The sequence below is a fragment of the Arachis ipaensis genome, chromosome B1, assembly GCF_059453495.1.
Source record: "Arachis ipaensis isolate K30076 ecotype BB chromosome B1, ASM5945349v1, whole genome shotgun sequence".
Taxonomy (NCBI): Eukaryota; Viridiplantae; Streptophyta; class Magnoliopsida; order Fabales; family Fabaceae; genus Arachis; species Arachis ipaensis.
Genome location: NC_142436.1, coordinates 113,188,224 through 113,213,473, shown reverse-complemented (window position 1 = coordinate 113,213,473; position 25,250 = coordinate 113,188,224). Strand labels below are relative to the sequence as shown.

Here is a 25,250-nt window from a genome sequence, read left to right as displayed (position 1 = left end):
AATTTTATTTTTCAAAATCAATTTCAAAAGCTTTTCTAACTTCTTATCTTTTCAAAATTGATTTTCAAATCTTTTTCAATTGACTACTTGACTTTTTGTTTGATTTTAAAAGTTTACCATTTCAATCTTTTTCAAAACCACCTAACTACTTTTCTTTCTCCAATTTTTAAAAATCACTAACCACTTTTTCAAAAATCTTTTTAATTAATTAATTTATTTAGTTTTCAAGTTTTATTTTATTTCTTCCCTTAATTTTCGAATACTAACCAATAATTAAAATAAAAACAAAAATATTTTCCTTTTATTTTAATTTAAAATTTGAATTCTCTCTCTCTCTCTCATCTCTTTCTATTTATTTATTTATTTACTAACTATTCTCTTCTTCTTATAATTCGAACCCTCTCTCCCTCTCTGTGTTCGAATTCTTCATCTTCTCTCTTCTTCATTCTACTCTTCTATTCTTCTACTCACATAAAGGAATCTCTATACTGTGACATAGAGGATTCCTATTCTTTTCTGTTCTCTTATTTTTCATTTGAGCAGGAGCAAGGATAAGAACATTCTTGTTGAAGCTGATCTAGAACCTGAAAGGACTCTAAAGAGGAAGCTAAGAGAAGCTAAAGCACAATACTCTGGATAGGACCTGACAGAATTTTTCAAAAAAGAAGAAAAGATGGCCGAACCCAATAACAATGGTGGAGATGCAAGGAAGATGCTTGGTGACTTTATTTCACCCTCTTCCGACTTCTGTGGAAGGAGCATCTCAATTCCTGCAATTGGAGCAAACAACTTTGAGCTTAAGCCTCAATTAGTTTCTCTGATGCAGCAGAATTGTAAGTTTCATGGACTTCCATTGGAAGATCCTCATCAGTTCTTAGCTGAATTCTTGCAAATCTGTGACACTGTTAAGACCAATGAGGTCAATCCTGAGGTCTACAGACTTATGCTTTTTCCCTTTGCTGTAAGAGACAGAGCTAGGACATGGTTGGACTCATAACCTAAAGATAGCCTGAACTCTTGGGAAAAGCTGGTCAACGCTTTCTTGGCCAAATTCTTTCCACCTCAAAAAATTGAGCAAGCTTAGAGTGGAAGTCCAAACCTTTAGATAGAAGGAAGGTGAATCCCTCTATGAAGCTTGGGAAAAATACAAGCAATTGATCAGAAGGTGTCCTTCTGACATGTTTTCAGAATGGAGCATCACATGTATATTCTATGATGGTCTGTCTGAATTGTCCAAGATGTCATTGGACCACTCTGCTGGAGGATCTCTTCATCTGAAGAAGACGCCTGCAGAAGCCCAGGAACTCATTGAAATGGTTGCAAATAACCAGTTCATGTACACTTCTGAAAGGAATCCTGTGAATAATGGGACAACTCAGAAGAAGGGAGTTCTTGAGATTGATACTCTGAATGCAATATTGGCTCAGAATAAAATATTGACTCAGCAAGTCAATATGATTTCTCAGAGTCTGTCTGGAATGCAAGCTGCATCAGGCAGTACTTAGGAAGCTTCTTCTGAAGAAGAAACCTATGACCCTAAGAATCCTGGAATGGAAGAGGTGAATTACATGGGAGAATCCTATGGAAACACCTATAATCCTTCATGGAGGAATCATCCTAATCTCTCATGGAAGGATCAACAGAAGCCTAATCAAAGCTTCAATAATAATAATGGTGGGAGAACACGGTTTGGCAATAACAAACCTTTTCCATCATCTTCTCAGCAACAGACAGAGAATTCTAAGGAGAGTCACTCTGACTTAGCAACTGTAGTCTCTAATCTATCTAAGACCACTCTCAGTTTCATGACTGAAGCAAGGTCCTCCATTAGAAATTTGGAGGCACAAGTGGGTCAGCTGAGTAAAAGAGTTACTGAACTCCCTCCCATTACTCTCCCAAGCAATACAGAAAAGAATCCAAAGAGAGAGTGCAAGGCCATCCACACGTCCAACATGACCAAACCTATAGAGGAGGGAAAGGCAGTGATTTCCAGTGAGAAAGACCTCAATGGACGTCCCATGGCCTCCAAGGAATTCCCTAAAAAGGAACCAAAGGAATCTGAGGCTCATATAGAGACCATAGAGATTCCACTGAACTTACTGTTGCCATTCATGAGCTCTGATGAGTATTCTTCCTCTGAAGAGGATGAAGATATTATTGAAGAGCATGTTGCTCAATATCTAGAAACAATCATGAGGCTGAATGCCAAGTTAATTGGTAATAAGACATGAGAGGATGAACCCCCATTACTCATCAATGAACTGAATGATCTAGTTCAACTAAAATTACCTCGGAAGAAACAGGATCCTGGAAAGTTCTTAATACATTGTACCATAGGCACCATGACCTTTGAGAAGGCTCTGTGAGACCTGGGGTCAGGAATAAATCTCATGCCACTCTCTGTAATGGAAAAACTAGGGATCTCTGAGGTACAAGCTGCAAGAATCTCACTAGAGATGGCAGACAACTCAAGAAAACAGGCTTATGGACTTGTAGAGGATGTCTTAGAGAAGGTTGAAGGCTATTACATCCCTACTGACTTCATAATCCTAGACACTGGGAAGGATGAAGATGAATCCATCATCCTTGGAAGACCCTTCCTAGCCACAGCAAGAGCTATGATTAATGTGGACAGAGGAGAGTTAGTCCTTCAATTGAATGAGGACTATCTTGTGTTTAAGGCTCAAGGATCTTCTTTTGTAACCATGGAGAGGAAGCATGAAAAGCTTCTCTCAATACAGAGTCAAACAGAACCCCCACACTCAACTTCTGAGTTTGGTGTTAGGAGGCCAATATCAAGCTCTGAGTCTTTGTGAAGCTCTCTAAGAGCTTCACTGTCAAGCTATTGACATTAAAGAAGCACTTGTTGGGAGGCAACCCAATGTTATTTAATTATATTTATTTATTTTCCATTATTATTTTATGTTTTCCTTAGGCTGATGATCATGTGAAGTCACAAAAACAAATGAAAAATAAAAAATAGAATGAAAAACAGCATCAAAAATAGAACACCCTGGAGGACAGGCTTACTGGTGTTTAAACGCCAGTAAGGATAGCAGAATGGGCGTTTAACACCCAGAATGGGCAGCACTCTGGGCGTTTAACGCCAGAAAGGGCTGTCTGGCATCTGGCTGGCGTTAAACGCCAAAATGGGCATCTGGCTGGCGTTTAACGCCAGAAATAGGCAGTAGAGTGGCGTTTAACGCCAGGAAAGGTAGCAGAGCTGGCGTTAAACGCCAGAATTGGCACAGAATGGGCATTTGAATGCCAGAATGGTGCAGGGACTCAAATTCTTTGACACCTCAGGATCTGTGGACCCCACAGGATCTCCACCTTCCCCACCTCTTCTTCTCTCCTCTTCATACCTTTCCATAACACTTTTCCCCAAACACCCTTGACCAATCCAATCAAAACCTCTTCCCCAAACACCCTTACCCTATAAATACCCCTCCTTACAACCTTCATCTTCACACAACATACACACTACTACCCCTTGGCCGAATTCACACCCCCCCTTCATATCCTCCATTTCTTCTTCTTCTACTCCTTTCTTTCTTCTTTTTTGCACGAGGACGAGCAACCATTCTAGGTTTGGTGTGGGAACTAATGGCATCTAAGGCCGGAGAAACCTTTAGAAAGAGGAAAGGGAAGACAATTGCTTCCACCTCCGAGTCATGGCAGATGGAGAGATTCATCTCAAAAGCCCATCACTAAGAAAAGGATGGAACAAATAAGAGAGCCTACTCATGGACCTCAACAAGAGCATGAGGAAATTTCTCATCAAGAAATCCCTGAGATTCTTCAAACGATGCATTTTCCTCCAAACAATTATTGGGAGCAACTCAACACTTCCTTAGGAGAATTGAGTTCCAACATGGGACAACTAAAGATGGAGCACCAAAAGCATTTCTTCCTCCTCCATGAAATTAGAGAAGACCAAAGAGCCATGAGGGAGGAGCAACAAAGACAAGGAAGAGACATAGAGGAGCTCAAGCACTCCATAAGATCTTCAAGAGGAAGAACTAGCCGCCATCACTAAGGTGGACCCGTTCTTTAATTTTCATGTTCTTATTTTTTTCTGTTTTTCGAAATATATGCTTTATGTTTTGTCTATGTTTGTGTTTTTATTACATGATCATTAGTGTCTAGTGTCTATGTCTTAAAGCTATGAATGTCCTATGAATCCTTCACCTTTCTTAAAATGAAAAATATTTTAATTGCAAAAGAACAAGAAGTACATGATTTCGAATTCTATCTTGAAATTAGTTTAATTATTTTGATGTGGTGACAATACCTTTTATTTTCTGAATGAATGCTTGAACAATGCATAATTTTGAATTTGTTGTTTATGAATGTTAAATTTGTTGTCTCTTGAAAGAAAGATGAAAAAGGAGAAATATTATTTGATAATCTGAAAAATCATAAAATTGATTCTTGAAGAAAGAAAAAGCAGTGAAAAGCTTGCAGAAAAAAAAAGGCAAAAAAAAATAAAGAAAAAAAAAGAAAGAAAAAGAAAAAGCAAGTAGAAAAAGCCAATAGCCCTTTAAACCAAAAGGCAAGGGTAAACAGGATCCAAGGCTTTGAGCATTAATGGATATGAGGGCCCACAGGAATAAAATCCTGGCCTAAGCGGCTAAACCAAGCTGTCCCTAACCATGTGCTTGTGGCGTGAAGGTGTCAAGTGAAAAGCTTGAGACTAAGCGGTTAAAGTCATGGTCCAAAGTAAAAAGAGTGTGCTTAAGAGCTCTTGGCACCTCTAACTGGGGACTCTAGCAAAGCTGAGTCACAATCTTAAAAGGTTCACCCAGTTATGTGTCTGTGGCATTTATGTATCCGGTAGTAATACTAGAAAACAAAATGCTTAGGGTCACGGCCAAGACTCATAAAGTAGCTGTGTTCAAGAATCAACATACTGAACTAGGAGAATCAATAACACTATCTGAATTCTGAGTTCGTATAGATGCCAATCATTCTGAACTTCAAAGGATAAAGTTAGATGCCAAAACTGTTCAGAAGCAAAAAGGCAACAAGACCCGCTCATCTAATTGAAGCAAATCTTCAGTGATAAGTTTGGAATTCATTTTATATTCTCTTCTTTTTATCCTATTTTGTTTTTAGTTTCTTGGAAACAAGCAACAATTTAAGTTTGGTGTTGTGATGAGCGGATAATTAATACCCTTTTTGGCATTGTTTTTACATAGATTTTAGTATGTTTTAATTACTTTTTATTATATTTTTCTTAGTTTTTATTCAAAAATCACATTTCTGGACTTTACTATGAGTTTGTGAGTTTTTCTGTGATTTCAGGTATTTTCTGGCTGAAATTGAGGGATCTGAGCAAAAATCTAATTCAGAGGCTAAAAAAGGACTGCAGATGCTGTTGGAATCTGACCTTCCTGCACTCGAAGTGGATTTTCTGGAGCTACAGAAATCCAATTGGCGCGCTCTTAACTGCGTTGGAAAGTAAACATCCTGGCCTTTCCAGCAATATATAATAGTCTATACTTTGCTCAAGATTTGATGGCCCAAATTGGCGTTCAAAGTTAGCCTAAAACATCTTGGCGTAAAACGCCCAAATTGGCACCAGAATTGGAGTTAAACGCCCAAACTGGCACCAAAACTAGCGTTTAACTCCAGGAACAGCCGAAGCACGTAAAATCTTCAATGCTCAGCCCAAGCACACACCAAGTGGGCCCCAGAAGTGGATTTCTGCACAATCTCCACTTAGTTACTCATTTTCTGTAACCCTAGGCTACTAGCTTAGTATAAAAACTACTTTTAGAGATTTATTTTACATGGAGTTTTAGTCTTTTTGACCATCTCTGGACATTTAGTCCTTAGATCTTTGGCATGGAGGCTGGCCTCACGGCCATGCCCAGACCTTTCACTTATGTATTTTCTGCGGTGGAGTTTCTACACCCCATAGATTAAGGTGTGGAGCTCTGCTATTCTTCATGAATTAATGCAATTACTACTATTTTCTATTCAATTCACACCTGCTTCTTCTCCAAGATATACTCTCGTACTTAATTCAGTTAAGTCAGAATGAAGGGGTGACCCGTGACAATCACCCAATCTTCGTTACTTGCTTAGCCAGGATCGCGTGCCTGACAACCACAAAGCGATCTACATGATGTTCAACGTAGTCATTGGACGACAGCCGGAGTATATTCTCTTGGGTCCCTAATCACGATTCACATTGTCTCTCCTGACAACAGAGCATTTGAATCTGAGATTAGAACCTTCGTGGTATAGGCTAGAACCATTGGCAGCATTCCTGAGATCCGAAAAGTCTAAACCTTGTCTGTGGTATTCCGAGTAGGATCTGGAAAGGGATGACTGTGACGAGCTTCCAACTAGCGAATGTTGGACGCAGTGACTGTGTGCAAAAGGACAATGGTCCTATTCTGACGCTAGTGGGAACCGACAGATGATTAGCCGTGCGGTGACAGCGCATATGGATTTGTTTTCATCCAAGAGGATCATACAGCTTGCCATGGAAGGAGGTAACGCATGGTTGGAAGAAGGCAGTAGGAAAGCAGAAGTTCAGAAGCAACAAAGCATCTCCAGAAGCTTATCTGAAATTCCCACCAATGAATTACATAAGTATTTCTATTTGATTTTCTGTTTTATTTATATTTTAATTATTAAAACCTTATAACCAATTGAATCCGCCTAACTGAGATTTACAAGGATGACCATAGCTTGCTTCAAGCCGACAATCTCCGTGGGATCGACCCTTACTCACGTAGGGTTTATTACTTGGATGACCCAGTGCACTTGCTGGTTAGTTACGCGAATTTGTGTAAGAAGTCTTGAGATTACGTTTTCCCACACCAAGTTTTTGGCACTGTAGCCAGGGAACAAACAATCATGATTTTGCGTACCAGATCGACCTCACTCATGTGAGTAATTACTACTTGATGCGACCCAGTATACTTATCGGTGAGTTTCATGTTGGAATCTGATTTCCACCCATCACAACTAAACAACTTTTCTATCCGCCTAACTAAGATTTACAAGATAACCACTATTTGATCCAAGCCAACAATCCTCGTGGGATCGATCCTGACTCACCTCAGGTATTACTTGAATGACCCAGTGCACTTGCTGGTTCAGTTGTATGATGTTAAATTCTGCGTACCAATTTCTTTTCTAAGAAACTGTTTTAGGGAATTTCACTAATTTGAATAAAAAACTTTTTGTTGAACTTGCTTGAAAGAATTAATTTTGGAACATGGTTTTAGAGCTAGAACACACAAGCCTAGTGAGATTTTGAGCCTAATTGGTTGGTTGCATCTTTGGTGTGCGAAATTAGAACTCGCACAACTGAACCGACAAGTGCACCGGGTCGTCCAAGTAATACCTCAGGTGAGTGAGGGTTGATCCCACGAGGATTGTCGGATTGAGCAAGCAATGGTTATCTTGCAAATCTTAGTCAGGCGAATAGAAAAGATGGTTGTTGTTGTAAATGCATAAAACAAAATAAGAACGAAAGTAATACCAACTTGATGTAGAAACAATGATAAGAATATAGTTAAGGCCTCAGAGATGCTTGTTCTTCTGAATTAATACTTCTTACTGACTACTTTAACAATGAGTGATCCACTCAATGGTAAGGCTGTAAGTGATTAAAGCCAGGGCCAGTGGTCATTAATCTCCTCTGATCCACATCAAACGCCACGCCAATGGTCAATTGATCTGAACGAGGGTGAAGCTCACGCAATTCAAGCTCTGATGATCCTACTCAAAACGCCACAAACAAGGTCGGATCTTCCGGATCAAAAAATAAAGCTCTATGATTCTAACCTTAGCACCAAAGAAACCTCAATTACCCATGGCTAACGAGATTTTATGTCACATATCCCAATTATCCCAAATACTCTATTGGAATCTGTGATGCATTTTCAAGCGGCAGCTCAATACTATCCCGCCAATGACTCGCAAGAACTCATGTAGAATGAGAGGTCATATGCCAGTTCCACCCCAGATTCATAAGGATGTAGAACGAAAATGTATCATAGAATGGAATCAAACATGTATTAAAGTAGAAAAGTAATAATATTAATCCATAGGAATGAGCAGAGCTCATATCCTTAACCTAGGAGATTTAGCCGCTCATAATGTACAGAAATAATATGAAAAATATGTAAAGTGTCAAAAGGTACTGAAACAAGGGTGATCCTTGTTCTATTTATACTAATCTAACAATAAAAATTTACAAAAATAAGATAAACTAAACTAATGGTGCGAAAATCCACTTTTGGGCCTACTTTAGTGAGTGTTTTCGGCTGAGCTTGGTGTCCAACTTGAAGAATGGGCATTGAACGCCCATTAAGGGGGTGGCCATGCTGTCTTGTGCTCCCTTCGTGGCATTGAACACCAGGTTTGGGTGTTCAACGCTGGCCTTGGTCCTCTTGGGGCGTTGAACGCTAGAAAGGGGGTAAGTAGGGCGTTCAATGCCCAGTTTGGGCAATCATTTCCAAAGAAAAGTATAGACTATTATATATTGCTGGAAAGATCTAGATGTTAGCTTTCCAACTTCATTGAGAACACGTCAAATTGACCTCTTTAGCTCTAGAAATACTTGTTTGAACCCACAGAGGTCAGGATCTGATAGCATCTGCTATCCTTTCTGTGCCTATGAATCAGACTCTGCCAAAACTTGCCATTTTCACCCCAAAATCACCTAAAATCATAGAAAAACCACAAAAACTCAAAGTAGCATCCAACAAGTGATTTTTACACTAAAACCTATTAAAACATAATAAAACTTAACAAAATATACTAAAAAACTAAGAAAATTGTGCCAAAAGGGTATAAAATATCCGCTCATCAACCATTCCCCTTCACTTTTTTTAGTTTCCTTCAGCTTAGCATAAGGACATGCTAATGTGTAAGTATGGGGAGGTTGATAAACTACAATTTTATAGTTTATTTTGTATTAAATTGAATGGATTTTGTCAATTATTCTCACACTTATTCATATAAATTGCATTGTTTTTGTGAATCCTTCCTAATTTGTGATTAAGAATGAAAACATGCTTCCTAGGCCTTAAAATTGCTAATTTTTAATCCTCTTTTATTACCATTCGATGACGTGATATGTTTGTCATGTGATTTCAGGGTTATAGGGTAAGAATGGCTTAAATGATGGAAAGGAAGCATCCAAAAGTGGAAGAAACATAAAGAATTAAAGATTTGAGAAGCTGGTCCCGACGCGTATGCGTGGCTGACGCGTGCGCGTGACCAGGAGCATTGTCCACCGATGCGTATGCGTGACTGACGCGTACGCGTGACCTTGTGCAAAGTTAGACGATGCGTACGCGTGGTTGACGCGTACGCGTGACAAGCGCCACGTGCCTCACTAAAGGAAAAATGCTGGGGGCAATTTCTGAGCTGGTTTTTGGCCCAGTTTCAAGCCCAAATTGAAGATAAGATGCTGGGAGTGAAGGAGGATAGGGAGAACACACATTCCATTAGTTTTAGTTTTAGATAGATGTAGAATTCTAGAGAGAGGCTCTCTCCTCTCTCTAGGTTTTAGGGTTCTTAGTTTAATTTCTTCTTAGATCTAATTTTGAATCTTGCTTCAATTTAGTTTTCCTTTAATTTTTACTGTTCTAGTATCTTAGTTTATCCAACTTCTCTTGTTAATTTCTTTATTTTGCCAATTTAGTTTATGAACTCTCTTGTCAATTTCAATTTCCTTTCAATGCAATTTTATATTTTCATGTCTTTTGATGTTTACCTTAGTTGCTATTATTGATTTCTTACGTGTGTTAGTTATGGCTTTTATTAATTCTTGCATTTTATGATGTTTGCCTTTATTGCACTCTAGGTATTTGATGAAATGTTTCTTTTAGCTATAGAGTAGATTTTTGTATTCTTGACTTGGGTTGGTAATTTGGGTGACCTTGAGTTACTAATGTCCAAGTGATTGATAATTTGTGTCCATTGACTCTAGTCTCTCACTAAATCAATTGGTGAGATGGCTAGAACTTATGGATTAGGATTAATGAAGCTCATTTGACTTTCCTCCAATTATTAGAGGATGACTAAATGGGATTGATCCTTGCAATTATCGTATTGTGGTTGGTAACAAGGATAGAGATCCTTAACCATTAACCCTTGCCAAGATCTTTCTACCATTTGAGTTTTCTTTCCTTTGTTGGTTAATTGTTATTTATTTTCTTGTTATTTACATTTCTTGTCTCTTATTACAAAAAATCCCAAAATATTTTATAGCCAATAATTGAGCACTTCTTTGCAATTTCTAGGGAGAACAACCCGGGATTAATACTCGAGTTATTTTGATTTGTATTGTGACAACCTTTTTAAACTTTGATTGGTGGATAAATTGTTGGTTTGGACTATGCTTACAACGAAATTCTTTTGAGAAATTCTAGACCGACATTTATCCCTTCATCAGGCATCCATGGCAAAACCTCCCCAAAACAACCACCACAAAATATCAAGATGCTCAAGATGATCAAAATATATTTGTAAATAATAAAATATATCAAAACTTACCTAGTAAAAATAAAGGGACAATAATAACATTAGAATATTAATCACTCACTAATCACATTACTTAACTATTGTTGATTCCCTTCCACAACAACCCAGCTTCGATTCCAACTACACATTCGTTTTCATTATTTCTAATGTCTAAGTATTTTTATACTAATTAGTCCTCTAGCCCTACATTCATAATTAGGAATAATCATTTCTCCATAAACCCTAAATTCAACTAAAATATAGCGAATGATAACACTAATCGGTAAGAACATAGGGCAATGAATAATATAAAAATAATGTTCAAGTGCTCTGTCAACAATGTTATGCAAATAAGGTACTCTATCAACAATATTCAGGTTTGTACAACAGCATCCCCAATCTCAATTCAAATGTTGTCCCTAATAGTGATAATAAAAATCACCAAAAAAATGCTAGTTTTAAAAATCATACAAAATACAATTATCAATATTCCAATATAAAGACGTAACATATAGACATTTATGAAATTAATTTAGAACAGATGCAAATTCCATAGAAATAATCCAGTAAAAAACAAAAAGAATTACAAACTCACATAGCTAGAAACTAATCACATGATCATCTAAAACCAGAAATAAAACAAAAAAAAAAGAAATGCAAATAAAAGATACCCAACGTTCTAGCAAGGTGTCTAGACTCAGTCATCAGCTAAGCCAAAAGAAAACAAGGCCAAGCAACAATTGGGGAACAACAATAACATAACAATTAACAAGAAGAATCAGCAACAAAAAGAACAACTAACAGAGGCTGAAGAAGAACAATCAGCAACGAGATTCTGAAGAACTAAATCAATTAACAGAGTCATGCTCTATACCTGAACACCAGAAGGGATGGAGCTGGAGACGAGCAGAGCTAAAAGCGATGGCGACGAGAGGCAGAAGACGACAACAAGGGGACAGCAGAGCTCGTAGAGTGGCGAATAGAGGAACTCACAACTTCAAGCTTTGAGAGATGTAAGACTCCAGATTTTTCAAAATTAAATAATAAATTATTTATGATATTTTATTTATTCGAGAATATATTTTCAGAGACACAACTAGAAAATGGATTAATACAGACAGATTTAGTCTTTATTACAGACGGATTTTTGGTTACCGACAAAATTACTGACGGATTTTGTCCCTCTCTAAAAGCCCGTCGGAAATTATTTACCGAAGGATTTTTTTCGTCGGAAAATTACAAACGGATTTTTACCAGTTACTGACGGATTTTCCCTCTATAAATTTTCTATCCATTTTCCAAAGGCGACGAACTTTCCGACGAATTTTTTGTCTGTAATTACAGACAAATTTTCTGACAGATTTTCTGTCTGTAATTACAGACGGATTTTCAAACGGATTTTCTGTCTGTAATTACAGACAAATTTTCTGACAGATTTTTCGTCTGTAATTACAGACGGATTTTCCGTCTGTAATTTGAACTTTGAAAAATCATCTTATACTCTAATTACAGATAGAAAATCCGTCTGTAAATCCGTCAGTAAGGTAAAATAGAATTTTTAATAAATACAAATTTTATTGATGGTATAAATAGAAAAACACACCAGTGAGTACAAAACGCTTTCTTTATAATAAGAAGCAATTATTTCCATGCAATAATATAATCTAAATACATTAGATGACAAATAACTACTAGTGGACTCATCAAGATTCAATATCCTAATTTATGGATAGCTTCATTCTTTCTTGAGCTTTTTAGTGATGATGGCAATATACTTGCTTCTTGAGATTCTTGGTCCATCAAAATTATTCGCTGCTTCCCACTTTCTGAGCAGAGGATGTCTACCTTACTATATCCGATCTACACTCAGACAACAAATAAGGCAATTATTAGAAAAAAGAACCAAAAAGGAGTTGTTACTACTGCAGTTACTTTTGATTAAATTTCAAGTATCTGCCTGCAACAATTTGGAACTCTTCCATAGATTTCTCAGGGTTAGTTCTTTTTAAAGATCATGGACGCTGCCAAATAGCAATAGCAGATTTGGAACATGTAATGCACACAATGCAATAAACTAGAACAAGTCTAAAAGCAAGTGATTCAGATTCAATTCAGTGACTGGATACTTTATACAAGTCTTTGATCAATTAAGCAATCAAGAACTGTCATTGAGTTGAGGAAAAGAAGAGGCTTCAATTCACAACAATTATATGAACATGAAAATGCAGTGTCTGAAGAGAAAATAACATGAATGAATCAATTAAATAAATAAAAAAAAACAGTAAGAATTGAAGTAGAAGATGATGATGGAGAAACAAGAATACCTCTTCCCTATGTGTTGCTCTCTCAACAGCATCAAGGTTCCTTCTTGAAGAAGCATTCTTCCTTGCCACCACACAATCCACAGAAGCAGAAGCATGATCTGATGCGAATCCAATTCCAGGGCCACACCATACATCCTGAGAAGAAGAAGAAGAAGAAGAAGAAGAAGAAGAAGAAGAAGAAGAAGAAGCATGTTTATGGTGACATGTTATGCTGCTTTTTTCAGTGTTCCTCCTTCTGCACTTCTTGTTCTTCCTAGTGTTCTTCCAATCAGTAGAGGATCGAATTACAGCAGGAACTGAGAGGTTTCATTGGAGAAAGAGGAGAGGATGAGAGAGGATATGGTGGATTTTCAGCTTGTGGTTTGGATCATGGGGAAATAATGTTGAATCATTATGAACAAAGAAATAATGTTGAATCATTAAAAATAACTAACCATTCCATGATCTTTTAGCCACTCTCCTAAAGGTCTATTAGTATTCTGAGGATCATAGGGTTCACCATAAAAGAAGTCCGGAACAACCACATAGTAACCAGAAGCTGCAATCTTGTCTGCAAGCTTCCTAAACAACAAAAGATGAACAATGTTATTTAGGATAGGAACACATTGAGATGGAAACAGAGATAATTGACAATAAGAGCATATTGAATCAGATTAGCCTCCTGCTTCTATTGGTGGTAAAATTTATCAAAAGCTTCAGAAATTTCAAGTGAAAGATAGCGAGGCTTTAATCTTAGCAAGTAACCTCAAACAAGAAAAGCTTATACCTTCCTTTCTTGTCAATTTTTGTTCAGTCAACTATCAAACAAGAACACATTCAAATAATTAGAATAAAGCAACAAAGTTTGGTTTAATGAGGAGAAATAAGCTACAAGACATGTCCTGAATATTAAACGGAGAGGAACTTGTTCAAGTAGAAAGTGTGTTGTGCCGCTTAGGGTTCTATGCTGTGAGAGTATAAGGGATTAGTTGAACACACTTTGGAAAGCGAATATGTTAATTGCTAAAGAAAATCACCCCTTTTTCCCAATGGGTAAAAGGATTATGCTAATTGCTAAAAACAAGAGGAGAGAAGTACAAAACAGAAACCTAAGAATACAACAGTCTAACTCTAGATACCAATATACCACACAAAAGAAAAGCACCTTAACTTCAATGCTTTGTTAATATAAGAGTTTTACACTATTATTATCAATCACATACTACTTCTATAATGTGGCAGCGCATAATTAAATATTTGTTTAGAAACTTTTATACAATGATGTACACCAAATTAAATTCATAAAAAAGTGTGAAATTTTTATGGATAATCTCACACAAAAGATAAATACCAAAACAAGGAAGGAGAAGAGGACACTGCAGAAAATAGGGCAAAGAAACCAGTATATTACCAACTTTTGAGGCCAGCCTTGGGAACATATTGCCTTCTAAACTCTTGCTGAGGTGAAAATAGCACCTCCTCTCAAGTTTTCTTCTATTTTCTCAACTGCTTGTGTCCACTCAAGAAAATCCCTATAGTTAGGTTAGTAGACTGTTGTTGTAAAGAACCTGTTTGATAAATACAAAAGAATATGAAAAAAATTTAATAATTGGAAATACAGCACAACCAATCTTCCTTTGTATCATCTCATCTTCATATTAAAGTAACAATATTGCAGTGAAAATTGAAGCTAACATAAACAAATAAAGAAAAAACTAATTCCATAAAATTAAAGCTGACATAAACAATATTCACGGTAACGTTTCAGGCACATAGCATGGATGCAGTTAGGCAACACAATCTTACTATTCACTTCCATGCATATTCCACATTCTTCTCTTTCAATGTCTATATCAGATTGTTGTTGATGATCCTCATTGTCTCTTTTTCGATACCTCTCCATACAAACAGCTTTCTGTTTCTTATCCTCTGAATCTGTAACCCCTTTCTGAAGTTGTAACAAAGACGGATAAATTACCGCTGATAAATGCAAAAACTCAACAAATAAGCTAAATTAACTGACCCAAAGATGCAAAACAACTTATCATACAACAAAATAGAGGAACAAATACCATAGAATTCTCTAATGCTAGCTTTCCTTTCATGAGTAGATATGGTAGTTGTTCCATCCACATATACCTGCACCATGAGAAACATTTTTCAACTTATCCCAATTTAACTCTTGAACAGCACAATAAATTATATGAAATTCACCTCTTTTACACTTTTTCCACTCTTCATAGAGAACAGTAACAAGAAAGTAGAAACTACAAAGATAGAAACTGCATCAACAGCATCAATAGCAACAAGAAGTTAGAAACTACGAAAAAAATTGATAAACCTAAAATTGGCACAGAAAAGTTGAGCCCTAAGCACCAAAATCACAAAATCAGATTATACCTGAAGTTCACTAAAGGAGCAAACGCGACAAGAGCGGCGGTGGAGAGATCTCTATGTTGTATTTTAGATTTGAGGTGATGGGAGTGTTGAGTGAAAGTGGAAGAACCTTACCAAATTCAAAAAGCAGCATATTAAAAGGAAGATTTGAGGTGATGGGAGTGTTGAGTGAAGTGTGAAGTTTGGATTTTGTTCCCCATGGAAATCTTGAGAAAGAAGTTCTTGTGGTTAGTATATAAAACTCCCATTAAGTCACACTAATACAATATATGTCAAAAACGGGGGAAAATGATCTAGGAAGGTTAAAGCAATTGACCTTGTAATCAAAGTTGACCATCCCTTGAGACATGTGTGGCTCATTCGTAAGCTGGAGAAGCAAACAAGAAAGAGTAGTTTATGGTTAGCCAAAAGGAGAATTAGCAATAAGAAACATGAGAATGGGAAGGGGGTTGTCATAGATCAAATATTGGATGAATAAAAAAAAACATAATGCTCATTCAACAACTCTTGCGCGTTATCAAGTTAAAGCTGAATCTGTACTCAACAAAACAAAACAGCACTAAATTCTTGTAAATATAAGGTGTAGCAGAATATCAAAGGCTCATAAACAACAGAAAAATTGTGGCATTTCCCTTATAATAGAAAAGGAGCATAAATACCTGAGCATTAGCTTTAAGAGTGAGATTTTCAGAGACGTCGCACTTGACTCTTGCATTGAGCCTTCCATCAGTCAATATTCTCCCCAACAACATCAACTAAACCAAGCACAATAATATCATCGTCAATGAGTGTTGGAACTTACAACAACAAAACGAAACTAAGAAAAATCAGAGGGGGGGGGGGGAAAAGCACCTTGGGATGATCAATGAAGGTTGCACCAAACACATAGTTAGCGGTAGGGATCTTAATAGTCTCCGTTGACTGAGAAGGGATCTCAGTAGGCCCCATCGAAACGCTGGTCGCAATCAGATTCCAACCAAGAACCAAATAAACAAATTAGATAAATATTTTTGCATAATTTAATTTGAAGTCAGCTAAAAGATATGAAGAGGTACCTATGATTGAGGGAGAACTTCTGGTTGAGCATCTTGGTGAAATTAAGTCAGCTTGTAAGTCAGCTTCTCATTGATTTTCTTCACAATTTCGGGTAAAGTTTTGGATATGATCATGCCTTGAACTTAAACTAGCCTCTGTGCCAGAACAAGAACACCAACAATGAATTTGTCAATCTTTGAAAGCATTGGATGAGACTCAAAAAGCCTCTCTTCTTCAATCCTCGTCTCCTCATAAGATTCATCGCCAATCCTGTTCCTGACACAGACATAACCAAGACCAATGTTAACATCATTAGCAGTTACCTTCTCCAACAAGCCTTCAGGAGACTTATCAGCCTTTGTTACAACAGCCAAGGTTCTCAAACTAGTTTTATCTACAGACCGAGATATTCTTATTGATTCACAAGTAATAAAATCAACGGTAGCAGAAAGAACATTCAGAATAATACTCTCTTCAGGCCTAATATACTCCATGATAATATCCTTGATCTGATCATAGATATTTTCAGGCTGGCCATGAACAGGAACCCTAGTTATACCAGGAAGATCCACCATTGTCAAGTTCCCTCCCAAACTAATACTGACAAAATATTGTAAACAATTATAATTCAGATTCAAACCAATCATAGTCCTCAATCAAAAGTTTGAATTAGAAACTAAAAAAGAAACTAAAAAAGCACATAGATCACAATAAGCAATGAGAAAGCACAGCGATTACGATAAGCAAACAAAATCATATGAATTTTGAGTTGAAGTCTAGGAAAAATATAATGCTGCCATTACGAAGATCTCCTTGAATTTAGAACGCTTGAGAATAGGAGCATCGCCAGTGGCTCTCCGATGAACAACCACTGCCACAAAACCAAAACCCTAGTTCACGCACCATATCGGTTCGAACAGGGGGAAAGAGAGAGGTGGAACCGCGGCTGACGGTGGAACCGATTTTGGTCGCCACGGAGCTAGGGCTTGCGCGAAGGTATGCGAGCCAGAACTTTGAGGGGGATAAAAGGAGAGAGGTGCGGCGGTGGTGGAGCTTGAGCTTGCTTTGTTCTGCGAACGAGAAAGAACGAGAGATACAGGGGCTGTATTCTACTGGTTCAGTGTTTAAAGAAGAGGAGAAGAAGGAGAAGGTAGCTGCGGCGGTTAGAGTGGCCGGCGGTGGCGCTGTGGGTGAGGAAAGGAGAAGAAGAAGCTCGTCGGCGGTGGCGCTGTGGGGAATGCTAGGTTTGATTTGTATGCTGTGAATGAATAGAGCTCTGCATAAACTTAACCCCAACGATCATAAACTTAAAATATCAATATTTCCGACGGAAAATTTTAAATTACAGATGGATTTTCCGTCTGTAATAATTTAATAAAACGCAGCGTTTTGTCTATTTAATTATCGACAGATTTTCTGTCTGTAACCATTTTTCACGGAAAAAAAATTAATTTTTCGACAGAATTATCGACGGATTTTCTTTTCCATCCGTAATTTATGCTAATTCATTTTTTTGTTTTCCGACAAAAAATCCCTCTATAATTCTGTCTATATTTCCCTGGGATAAAATCCGTCGAAAATATCCGTCTGTAATAACTATTTTTCTAGTAGTGAGATTTTTATATTAATTGAGTACTTTCTTATTATTGATTTAAAGCTTTACTAATTAAAAAGTAATAAGAATTTTATATGCTTTAATTTAAATATTTAGTTTTGAACTTTATTTATGATTTTAAAAAAAATTAATTTGATTATCTCTAATTATTGAATTAGAGCATTTATTTGAAAATAATGTGTAAATTGATAGTGAAGGTGTTATAAGAGAGGAAGGAGACCCGTTGGAGATGAGATAGATGATCATGGTGGAACAGACAAGATTGGTAAAGGCTATTCAAGTGTTCCGTTGCCTGCTCCGGTGCTAACTGTGGCGAAGACAATAAACATCGACAACGAAGACAATACGTTGAAAAAAGTGAAAGGAGAATATCAAGAAGGAATAGCAAGAAACTGTGTGAACCAGAATCTCACATCAGCATTTTTTTTTTCTTTTTTGAATCTTAATTTGAATTTGAATTTAAATTTGAGATTGTTCAAATATTTTAGATTAAAAAATTAAATTATAAAAAAGATACAACTTAAATTAGATTTATTTTTATTTAAAATTAATTCTTTTAAAATAATTTGATTTGAATTGGATTTAAAATTCAAAATCTGTATTATTTTTTTTCTTTGCACAGCCCTAATATAGCATATCCAAATCACAATTTGACTTCCACGTTGTTGTTTAATTAAACTATGCTTTAACGTTACACACTGAGCCAACTGGCGAATGAAGCACGATTAAGTACGGATACGGGATATATTCCCGTACTATCAAATCCTCTTAATTTATTGATTATTTGTTGCCAATCATGTTTCCGTAACGCCGTTTATCCAACACAAGATTCCTACTGTACTATTTACTACGTACCCACTCCTCCACGTGCTGCCAAACCTCTCATGTCAATTATGTCTAGAGAAAAATATAAATTATATGATAAAATAAGATAATGACATAAGTTAAATGATATTATAAAATTTTAATATTGTCAGGAATTAATTTGAACAATCCTGATAAAATTATAAAGAAGAAGGAACAAATCAACAATAACATATCAATTGCAAGCTAATTAGTAAGTATCGTTTGTTTGAAGAAATACAAAATACACGCATAAAGAGATGTCACCTACTACATACAAGATACTAACTTTTAAGTTGTGATTCCTGAACAAATTATTTCAGTATACTTGACGGGATTGAGAGTGAAAGACCTAGGTATACGAGTACCATTGATATGCACAGTCACTGACGGATTCAGAAAATTTTGATAATGGGACAAAATATATATATATATATATATATATATATATATATATAAAATAATAATAATAATAATAATAATAATTTTTATAATAAAAATATTATGTGTATATAAAATTTAATTATCAAATTATTTATTAATTATTATGTATTTGTATATAAATATATGTATTATTTAATTTATTGTTAATATATATTTTTTATTTCAGTATATATACACAGATAATTATTTTTTATGTAAATATAACATGATTAGTTTTTATAATATCTAATTTTATAAATTAAAATACTAAAATAATCATTTATAAATAGGGTAAAGTATATTTTTTGTCCTTAAAATTTGACAAAAGTTTAAAAAATATCCATAAGTTTTATTTTGTTTCAATTTTGTCCCAAAAGTTTTCGATTTGTATCAAATATACCCCTAACGGCTAATATTTCAAAAAATTTAAGATCGATTCAACAACAATTTCATAAGAACAACCCTTCAACACAAGTAAATCAAGCATAATTTTCATGAATTATTGTTATGTTGATCTTAAATTTTTTGAAAATTTAGCCTCTGATGGTATATTTGATGCAAATCGAAAATTTTTGGGACAAAATTGAAATAAAATAAAACTTAAGTGTATTTTTAAAACTTTTGCCAAACTTCGGAGACAAAAAATATACTTTACCCTTATAAATATCTGTCTTTTTATATAGGATAATGCTACATATTCATTTTTTTTTGTTAACCAAGTCCAATCAAATTTGTCTAAGACAACAAAAATCAGTTATGACTAATATTATTTTAAGTTTTATTGTTTAACTTGGTTAGACTTAGTTCATAAAAAGAATTGGATATTTAGTATTTCTTTTACATATATATATAAGTAAATACTTATTTAGAAATTTACTTCTTATACAATTAGATGTCAATTCTTATTGAGATTCATAGTTGAAAAAGTTCTTTCAATTAATGTAGTTACAGAAAAAAATTAAAACTAATATAAAAAAAGATAAATAACATTCTTTCGAGTTGATTTCTAAGCAAAAATACAAATTTCATTTAAATTGAGAATTCATCATTCTAATGACATCTAATATAAAATTTTTAAATTGACTATGAAGTACCAAAAGTTGAGCAAAAAATTATCGTAGGGTCAAATTTAATAATTTAGTGGGGGCAAATAAATATTATTATCATATACAACTCAAAAAAATTTCAAATCATAGTGGGAGCAATTACCCCCACACTTATATACATACATCCGTCCCTGAGTACGCACTATGACAATTGACAAATACTATGAAACTTCTAAGTCTCATCATAAATAATTAATATAGTGTTAGCTCTTAATTGGTTACTTTGGATCTTGAGACAATCACCCATCTTAACAATTTGTATTGATTGTAGTACATTTTACACTACAAAACAAACGGTAAATATTGGCAATAATTTAGCGCCAGAAGGTGAAATTGAGCTATCTATAAATTTTACAGCGATTGTAGTAGTAAAACTGTAATCAGTAGCTATATTTTTCAATTGGCGGCGGTTTGAGTGGAAATCGAAACAAGTCTACCTTTTTCTTCTAGATCCCTCCCTTCTCCCTATTCTCATATCTTTTACCTCACATAACAATCCAAAGGAGTAAAACCTAGCCTCCGTTGGTCTCTCTATCCTCGAAGGCCCGAACCTTCACATCCTGTCAATTTAAAATTTGTCAAGCTAATTCTGTCACACACTATTACTGCCAGATTCGAGGTCGACATCGTGCTCCTCTGGTTGATCTCTTGCGTCGATTTGCTCACCATCTCCTTATGTACAGGTGATTGGTTCGAATACGATGCATTATTACACGTGAGTCTAGTGCAAAATTTAAAAATCTACAAACTAACCGGCAAGTACACTAGGTCGTACCAAGTAATACCTCAGGTGAGTGAGGGTCGATCCCACGAGGATTGATGGATCAAGGAACAATGATTGAGTGATTTACTTAGTCAGACAAGCAGAAAATGATGTTTTGAGAGTTCAAGTGTATTAAACAGTAAATTCAGATATTGAAAAGTGTAACAACCCCGATTTTTGAGTACGCGAAATCTTTTCTGAAAGTACGAATTTCTCCGGAATATCAGTAAGGGGAAAACCTTTGATATATCATCAAGTATCTCAATCCTCATTGTCATTATGTCATCTTTAAGTTAGAACCTTTTCTGAGACAAGCTCAATAACGCGGTCGCGAAAAACCAAGTTTTTAAACCGTATCGGTTAGGAGTTTTGATTCGGCTTTTCGTAAATAGTTTCAGTTTGACAAACCGGACCCGATTTATGAGAGAAGAGAGATAATAGGATGATATTATCATTATATTAGTATTAGAAGCTTCTTGAATGATATTATAAGGTTACCTGATCAGTTTTAGTTAAAAACAAAAAATCGGTTTAACCGGGTTCACAGTTTACTAGTGCAGCTTAGCACCAGCACTCTCTGATGACTTTAGCAATGCTAAGGCCTCATTATACATGTCTTATTCTCATAATAAATATGTTACTAGTGTCATTTATGCTAGTAGCTCAAAAAATAAATTTTAGAGATGTTTTTGCAAGTGTTCTGATACATCTAATTTTAGTAGTTATACACCTGAGATATTTTAATATTATTTTAATCCACCTCCAAGCCAACCAATCACAACTCACCCTACACCCCCAAAACCCCCAAGGCTGGCTCATTTTCACTTTGTGGCCGAAAATAGGTAGAGAGAAAAAGAGAGAAAAGTTCTTAGTTCCAAATCTTCAAAGCTTGTTTTCTGCTGAACTAAAACTCAAATCAAAATTCCAATCCGACCAAAATGATCCTCTTTTCTTTCTCTACATGATCATATGACTTATCAAGATTGGAATCAAGTTGAGTTGGCTGCACCATCTCTCTTTTGATTCGGTTTCAAGGAAACATGCTTAAATATGTGTTTTCTTGATGTTCTTCCTTAGGAATCATGCTTAACTTGACTTGAGGGCCAAGAAACGTGACTTTCCAGCAAGTCTAAGGTTAAAAATCACTTCCTAACTTGCTGAGTGAGATTTGGTTAGTTGAGGGTTTTTGGATTTAAAGTTGTTCTTGATGTGATTTAGGAGGAAAAAGTGCTTAAGGACCACCTGAAAGTCTAACTGAATTAGGAGCACCAAAACCAGGTAGGGTGTCACGAAATTAATCTTGATTATTTGTGTTTGAGTTGTGTGAATGTTGTATAAATTGGCTGTGCTAAAAATTGGTTGCATATATGATTGATTCTTGGTGAAAATTTGGTGAAATTTTGATGAAATTTGATGAAATTCAAGCTTTAAAGTTCATGTTCTTGGGGAAGCTGGAAAAACGAAACCCTAAGCTTAAATTGAGGTTCAATTTGTGTTGAAATCATGTAGAAAAGATGGGGTTTTAGTAGCTGCTAATTTATTATGAATTATACTAAAAATCGGTTGCTGAAAAGACTGAAAAACGGGTAAAAACAGAGAAAGAATCTGAAGAATTTATGAAGAACATGAAGAACACTTTGAGTGTGATGAAGAACAATGAAGAACAGGCCTTAGATCTTAAAAAGGGCAAGGAAGTAAAATTTTTGGTGTTTAAGGGGTTATTTGGTAATTTCTGAAAATTAGGGTGGTAAAAGTAGAAATATTAAAAGTTACAGGTGGTAAAAAGTGAATTTTAAAGGTTAAAAGTAAAAGTAAGTTAATTTTCAAAAATTTAATGATAAAATAATAAAAATAATAAAATATTAAATAATAATATTTAATTAAAAATAGTATTTTAATAAAAATAATAAAATAATGCGGAAAAGGCAGTTTTCTATAAAAGCTTTAGAAAGACAACTTTAAGCGCAGAATCTCATAATTACCTTCATAAAACACTTAGGGACTGGTAAAAACATATTAGTGAGGCAAAGATAAATAAAAGATAAAAAGTTGAAGAAAAGATAAAAATCGAAGAAAAAGTATGTAAAGTTTTAACGACAGAAAAACAGACAGAGACTAGTGAACGAACTAGGGCAACTTAGTTAGTACTTGAGTCGCGACTAGGGTTAGGTATTATATGAAAAGTTAAACTGTTTCAATATAGACTTAATGAACCTATACTTGGGACATGCCAACTATTCATACCGAAATTTACATAAGCTTTAAATACACAAGTTAAATAGAGAAATCAGAACAGGGTAAAGAGACTAAGAGCAGAAGGCTTATTGAAAAGTTATTTGTTGCTTGATGCAACCCAAGAGATATTATATATATATTTGTTGCCTAATGCAACCCAAGAGATATTATTTATTTGTTTGTTGCTTAATGCAACCCAAGAGATGTTTGTTTATTTATCTGTTGCCCTGAGGCAACCCAAGAGTAATTTTCCGTTTCCAAGAGTATATATTTCCTGCGAGTAGAAAGCAGGGGCTGTCTCAATAGAGCTGCTAATAATTGTATGCACATTTATTTGAACGGAAAATCGTATCCGGGAAATCGTGAACTCGTGACCGGATAAATGTCGGGAATGCAGGTTGTAACCGACACATGAGCTCATGACATGCGCTAGGGCTAGACATGCATCATTCTTTTCTGCGCATTATTCTCTGTTGTATTCCTACTTGTGTGTGATCTATTTCTTTATGTTTGTTTGCTTGAATGTTATGTCTGTGCTTTATCTTCTTGTATTCTTCTGCTTGTGTTCTGTTCTTTGTTTTTCTATCTATTTTTAACTTCTGTTTACTACATTACTGTATTCTATTATCCATCTGCTAATCAAAAACGAATAAATGAACGTAACTAACAACCCCGATCCTACTAAGAACTCTCCAGTTCTTACCCCTTCTCTCCCTTCCTCCCCCTCAGATGGAGACGGGCATGATCTTCTATGATTTCGAGGACCCTTACGTCTACAAGGATCCGGTACATCACAGTTACTTCATCATGGGATTGGAGCCTCGTATTAGACGATATGCGTTACCTAATCGAGCTTTTCAACATCCTCTGTCTAGCCCGCATTTTGACCCTGATGCTCCTTACGACTTTCCCTTATCCTGGTTACATCCTGACGCACCTGGACATCCTTTTCCTGATGGTCTTGAGCACCCTATACCAGCTCAACCTTTGAATGAGGCGGTACCTGAGCCTATCATTCCTGATGAGCCTGAGTTAGCTGGTGACTACATACCTGTGATACCACTAGAGTGGGATTTTCTCCCTGAGTCGATCCCTGACTTTCCACAGCCTGATGAGCCGGCACTACCGGACGGTGGGGTAGCCCCTATATACGCGAACGGACCAGTACTTGCGAATGGTTTTGTACATAGTGACAGCAGTGCTTCTGGTGGATCTGAGGGTATAGCTGTAGCTGCAGACGATGAGGAGGAGGAGGATCCTGAGATAGAGATAGAGCAGGATGAGGAGATGGACGAGCCTCACGGCGATTCTTCGAACGGCCACGTGTAGATATAGTTTGACTGCGGAAGGGGCATTCTTTTGATGACACTCTAGTCTGACATTATCTGATAGTTAGTCTCTCACTTGTGTTAGTACACCCGAGCGCTAGGAGCTATATAGTGGTTAGGCTAGCCTGGGTGCCAGTTTAGCGGTTTTTTGTATGGGCCAGGCCCTAGGAGTGTCGTGTATATATTAGTTACGTAGGATGACGAGGATGTAAATTGACTTGATCTTGTGTAAATGCTACATGTTTTGTTATAGTGTACATGATGTATATTATCATCTGTGTTTCTATGTTTATTTATGCTTCCTTTCTACTTCTCTCAATGTATGCCTGTTTATTTTACCTTGTTATCCGCAACGATATAATAAAAAAAAAGTTACTCGTATAATTGGCAATGTTCTAACAAGGCACAGGCTCATATATTAAATAATAGATAATAGTTAGGAAGGACAAGTTAGTAACACTTAGCTTCTTGTATGACCATGGCATACTGGGAGTTGGGTCATTACAAGTTGGTATCAGAGCAGTTCGTTCCCAATAGAGCCTGGGGAGTGGACTGACTATGCTTCATTGCATACTCTGTTGTGTGTCTCATGCTTATAGGATATCTATGTGATATGTGTTGCATGATTGTCTCTGTGTTTTAGTTTCGGGAATGTTCACACTTGACTTGAAGTGTTAAGACTGATCACCTTAATAATGATTGTTT

The 25,250-nt window shown here is 35.9% G+C and overlaps 3 protein-coding genes across 3 annotated transcripts; all 3 read right to left on the bottom strand.

Moving 5' to 3' along the window:
• Positions 1 to 14,529: 14,529 nt before the first annotated feature.
• On the bottom strand, positions 14,530 to 15,330 carry LOC107609609 (E3 ubiquitin-protein ligase AIRP2-like). The gene is made up of 4 exons (XM_016311621.2): positions 15,225 to 15,330; positions 15,015 to 15,082; positions 14,873 to 14,939; positions 14,530 to 14,780 (listed from the first exon to the last, which is right to left on the bottom strand). The coding sequence occupies exons 1-4, from the start codon at positions 15,328 to 15,330 to the stop codon at positions 14,530 to 14,532; spliced, it is 492 nt and encodes a 163-aa protein (XP_016167107.2).
• LOC107618820 (mitochondrial import receptor subunit TOM40-1-like) lies at positions 15,294 to 17,506 on the bottom strand. The gene is made up of 4 exons (XM_016320990.3): positions 16,253 to 17,506; positions 16,050 to 16,152; positions 15,857 to 15,952; positions 15,294 to 15,564 (listed from the first exon to the last, which is right to left on the bottom strand). Exons 1-4 carry the CDS (start codon positions 16,282 to 16,284, stop codon positions 15,445 to 15,447), a joined length of 351 nt encoding a protein of 116 aa, XP_016176476.3. The 5' UTR covers positions 16,285 to 17,506; the 3' UTR covers positions 15,294 to 15,444.
• LOC148577976 (putative dynamin-related protein 4A) lies at positions 16,376 to 16,807 on the bottom strand. The gene has a single exon (XM_088502932.1). The coding sequence runs from the start codon at positions 16,805 to 16,807 to the stop codon at positions 16,376 to 16,378; it is 432 nt and encodes a 143-aa protein (XP_088359058.1).
• Positions 17,507 to 25,250: the final 7,744 nt, after the last annotated feature.